We start from the raw sequence: 5,025 nt of genomic DNA, 5'->3' as shown, positions 1-5,025 counted from the left end.
CCCTACCCTGAACTCAGATTTACAAGATAACTGCATGTGGACTGCTGATGTTCATATCACTGAAACATAATATATGAACAAGCTCAGTTAGCAAAGAGGTAGATCTTATCTTTAGGGCCAAAATACTGGTAGTTTCCCCAGGAGTTCCTTTTGCTCTGGAAGGTGGCATTGGGTGGCATTTAGACTATCCACACAATTTGCTGTTTAAGGCCTTACAGGAAACAAGCTTCATGTTGCAATGCTAAGTACATTTACTTGAAAGTAAGCCTCATGGATCTTAGTGGTACTTAACATGGTTGGGATTGGGCTGCCAGTTCTAACCGAGAATCTGATGTGGTCATGCTATCAGCTTGGCTTTCATTAAGCCAATATATTCATGGTAGCATCACAGCAAGGTTGATAAGTCAAGCTTTTATCTCAGGCACAGAATTCCCACCTATGTATTTTATCCTATTCATACCTCTCCCCACAGTGTCCAGGCTACATGCATCTGAACTTCCCCATGAAGCACTGACTGTGATCTAACTGCTTTTGCAAATAAACTTCTGCCTTGACATTAGTCCAACGGGAAAGAGAGTCAGTGGTTTTCCTCCACCCCTATGTGTGGGGGGTAAGTGTACAATAGATGCAGCTCTGATCCAGTCATATTTCAGGATGACTCCCTGACCAAGTTAGGCATCCTGTCTTGAAGAATGCCTGAATTCTGACAGCTAAACAAGGGTAGATGCCCCGTTGGTAAGAGGGAGGTCATGATAGGGCTAGAGATATTTTGGGGGCTGAGAGAAAATTCAAATATACCCTCTGATTCTTGATCTGTGATTGCTATTTTATTCATCCTAGCCATTAAAGAACACCTTGTTGTCCTTTAGTGGCACCAAAAAAAAATCTTCCAGAAGAAGCCACTTCATGATGCCTGGTGGCAGTGTTAACAACCCTAGTAGGACTGTCTGCTGGGGCAAGAGACCCTCTTGGGGGAAGTTTCCAGCAAGCTCAAGGTACAAGAAGTTCCCATGTATTAAAAAGGCACTTTCCTTAAATGAACTGGGGTTTCAGCCTAATTGGTCTTTGATTGACCTGGCCAGATTTTTTTTTTTTACTGGCCCTGCTCCTGTTTTAAGAAATTGTGGTTACCTCTGTTTGTCAGAGGTAATCTTAACACTCTAAGTCTGATGTTTAATCTTTGCTTGCTATTGGATACATGTAAACCATCAAACGATCAACATGCGATTGCAAACTTCTGGCAGACAAATAATAGATGAATGAAATAGTACTATAGTTCTTTTCAACCTGGCAGAGGATCAGGATTAGGCTGTGACAGAAAAAGTAAGTTTGAGCCCCATCCAAGGTAGATCACTGTTACTTATTTAACCATTACTAGAAGTTCATAATCATGCTTTGACAATATACATCCTATCAAAAGAAGATCTTTAAATGGGGAAAGAGTTAAACCAGAGACCTTGCAATGGGGATGGAAACTGAGCAGAATGTGTCATCTCTGTCAAATGAGGATAAAGGATTTTGTTACAGCCATAGAGAGCCTTTCCTCTCCCTAATAGCATGCCATATACTTTCTGTGCTGCTTTAAGCTATGTAAGTTTCCAATCCTAATTCTGAAGATACCATTTCATTAACAGGTCTGTAAGCAAGATAACAGATACTTTACTTCTCCTGCCTTTACACATACACACTGTCTTTTGCCCATGTGAATTTTCAGTTTTGGTGTAAAAAGTATAATGTTTTGCCTAGTCAAAAGCACATAAAGCTGAACTTTCAAGGCATCTGCAGTTTAGGAGGTGGGGGAGTTTCCAGGTCTCTGTTCTCCTAGCTTGGTCACTTTTCTGAATGCAGACTTGCTGCCTAGGCCAGACTGGGCCAAGGAATGAGGGGGCTGACTAGTATTGGTGTCAGCTGAGTCAATTTAAAAAATCTATTTCAAATATTGGAAACGGAGCATGTAAAATTCTAGACCATGTACATATTGGAAAATCTGTGAGGGGTTGTTTTGTCTCAGATTCACTCTGGTAGATTTGCCCATAGGGATTCTCGCAATACATGATCACACCATGTGCAAGTCTGTGCACACCTGGGTGTGCTTCTGGACAGTTATCCATACATATTAACTTCTCCTTTTGAGTAATACCTTTAAAAGGCTGTCCTTTCTTGGCTAAGAAGCAAAGCTACTCCATGAACCAATCCATCTCATGCATAACCATTCCATTAAGAGAAGGGCCAAGGAGCTGACTTGCTGTGGGCTGCCGCCTTCTATGAAGAAGCAGGAAGGAGATCAGTGGACAGTCGCAGAAGTCTTTTAAATGCTTGTCTGGAGGTCTCCATTGAGCAGTGTCCTTTGGGTTTCTGTGGCTTCATTTAACCTGGATTTATCCTGCTTGCTGTCACTCCTGTCTGCTTCATCCATGCCACTGACTTTCATCAAGCAGAGAACATTCTGGAAGCTCTTCTTGAAGTTGTCAGACAAGAAGGCATAGAGGATAGGGTTAGCACAGCTATTGGCATAGGTGAGGCCCACTACAAAATCAAACATGCCCTTGAGAACTGGAGTGGGTACAATTGAGACAGAAACTGAGTAGACATTAAAGATGTAGAAGGGCAGCCAGCAAAAGATGAAAACAGCAACCACAATGGAGACCATCCTGGTAACCTTCTTCTCTGACCTTTTCCTCTTAGAGGAGCCCACTCTGATACCAGAGGATTTGACCTTGATGATAATGAATAGGTAACAAAGGCAGATGATGGTAAGGGGCACTAAGAAGCCTAGAATAAAGGCATAGATTATGAAACCAGCATACCAAGCACCAGACTCATCTGGCCAGATTATGGTACAGCTACTGCTCCCGTGATTATGGGCCACTCCAGCATATATCATGATGGGCATGATGACCAGAAGGGAAATAACCCATACAGCTACATTGACCATCTTTGCAGTTGTTGGCCGCCTCCACTTGGAAGACTTTATGGGATGAACTACAGCAAGGTACCTGTCAATGCTCATTACTGTGAGGCAGAAGATGCTGGTGAACTGATTGATTCCATCCACTGTCATGACAATTCGACAGATGGCTTTCCCGAAGGGCCAGTGAACTAGAGCCACCTGCATCGCCAAAAAAGGCAACCCCAACATGAACAGTTCATCAGCTATCGCTAAGTTGAGTATGTAGATGTTGGTAATTGTTTTCATCTTGGCATAGCGGAGAATGACATAGATGACGAGGGTATTACCACACAGTCCCACAATGCAAACCACAAAGTAGAGGAAGGTGAGGATGGCATTGCTGGTTAAGTCATAGTGGTGGCCTGTGATGTTTATGGAGGCATTAGTAGTAAGAGTCTCCGGGGAGAAGCTGTCAAACTGAGAGGCCGAGGGAAACCAGAACACTGTGGTGTTGAGTAACTCATACTTCAGGTCCATGGCGCAACTGGTGTTACCGTTTCCCAGGCAAGCACTTCAGGCAAAGAAGATGGTCATGTCAATTGGCTCAGGGTGCTCCCAGATAAGTGGGAAGATCTGAAATCCAAACAGAATAAAGAGGGAATAAGGCTCAGCACATTTTCATTTAACAAAAAAGACAGGATAGTACGTAACATACATTTCACTGTGTAAGTCAATCTTTCTCTAACAGAGAGCAGTTCTCACCATAAACCTCCAATATGTCTTGATTTTTCCTTTAAACAGAATAGTCATCCTGAGTGGAATTTCTTACAGTATATTGACTGTGGGGGAGACCAAGAGTTTCAGGAGAACAGGAGATACCACAAAGCAAGGTATGGATTACTAATGCATCCTTATGTTAGTCTCTGGGTTAGTGATTAAGAAAAGAGTGACTAATGACCCAGTCCTGTGACTGCCTATACAGGCCAACAACCAGGTCTGAGTACTAGGTCTGAGTTGTCCTGAGTTGTATACAGGCCAACAACCAGGTCTGAGTTGTCCTGAAACTTAACTGGGGCAAAATTTGCCCTAGGTGTCCTCATTCCTCAGCCTTTACCAAAACTATCAATTCTTGGTAGGTGTGGAGAGGGGGCACTGTCGTTGTTCCCTTTGGTCCTCTTACATGGTTTCAGAGGCCTTTTGGGTCAGAAATGATGCTGAGGCAAATGGAAAACTGAGATGCCCCTATATAAGGGAGGCAGGGATTTCCTGCAAAGATCATGATTAGGCTGAATTTACCCAAGTTTTGAGCCCTGTGTCTTAAGCCAATTCATGTACTGGCAGTTAATAGCCTAGTATTGTTCCCCCTCCAACCCATGATCTTTTCTCTAGTACGTCCGCATGAGCAAATCAAGAGGAATATTTTCCCATTCATTTTTCCCACGTCATGCATGATGTTATGAGCAAACGCCACCTGTACTTTACATGTATGCGATACTTAAACCAGACAATAAAATGCTTCCTATTATGACTAGCTCCATTAGTGTTTTCTGCCCACATTGTAGTCACAGTGGACAAAATTAGTTCAGACCATTGTGTTGTATAAAGGAGGACTAGCGTCTTTATTCATTCCCCTTTATCAGTTTCTTTTCTGAACAGAAGGTTCCTAATAGTTTTAGCCCCTTTTGTAGTAAAACTATTCCAGATTACTGAGATTTAGCCCCTCTCAACACATTTTCTAACTGTATTATATAATGTTGAGTCCAGAATTACACCTAGCTTTACTGATCTACATAATTAAGGGACCAGTGATATTTTCTATATTAATTCGTATTTATTTCCCAGTAACATCATACAGGGCTTTTCTGCATGGATATTTCTCCCCCCCCCCCGTTGGTTCTGGCCCCATACCACTTTGGTTTATCCTCTTTATTTCTGCATGGAGTTTTGTGCCTTTAGTTTTCACTTCATTTGTGTGTTTTTTTGGGGGGGGGCATTTCTTTTGAGACTACTTTTACTCTGATCTTTTTTTGGAAGATGAGTTTAAGACGCCTTTTTCCTCATGCATAGTGTTTCTGTCGGTTTTTCTTTGATCCACCCGCTTTTTAATTACTAGACTGTCATCATCATCAAGCTGC

General features: G+C 42.3%; 1 protein-coding gene across 1 annotated transcript; it reads right to left on the bottom strand.

The window, feature by feature from the left end:
• Positions 1 to 2,308: 2,308 nt before the first annotated feature.
• SSTR2 (somatostatin receptor 2) lies at positions 2,309 to 3,427 on the bottom strand. Its single transcript, XM_015417200.1, has one exon. It carries the CDS (start codon positions 3,425 to 3,427, stop codon positions 2,309 to 2,311), a length of 1,119 nt encoding a protein of 372 aa, XP_015272686.1.
• Between the last annotated feature and the right edge of the window lie 1,598 nt (positions 3,428 to 5,025).

The sequence above is a fragment of the Gekko japonicus genome, unplaced genomic scaffold (genome assembly GCF_001447785.1).
Source record: "Gekko japonicus isolate JY-2015 unplaced genomic scaffold, Gekko_japonicus_V1.1 scaffold1440, whole genome shotgun sequence".
In the NCBI taxonomy this organism is placed as follows: Eukaryota; Metazoa; Chordata; class Lepidosauria; order Squamata; family Gekkonidae; genus Gekko; species Gekko japonicus.
The sequence above is the reverse complement of the archived record's forward strand: the minus strand, read 5'-3'. Positions and strand labels throughout refer to the sequence as shown.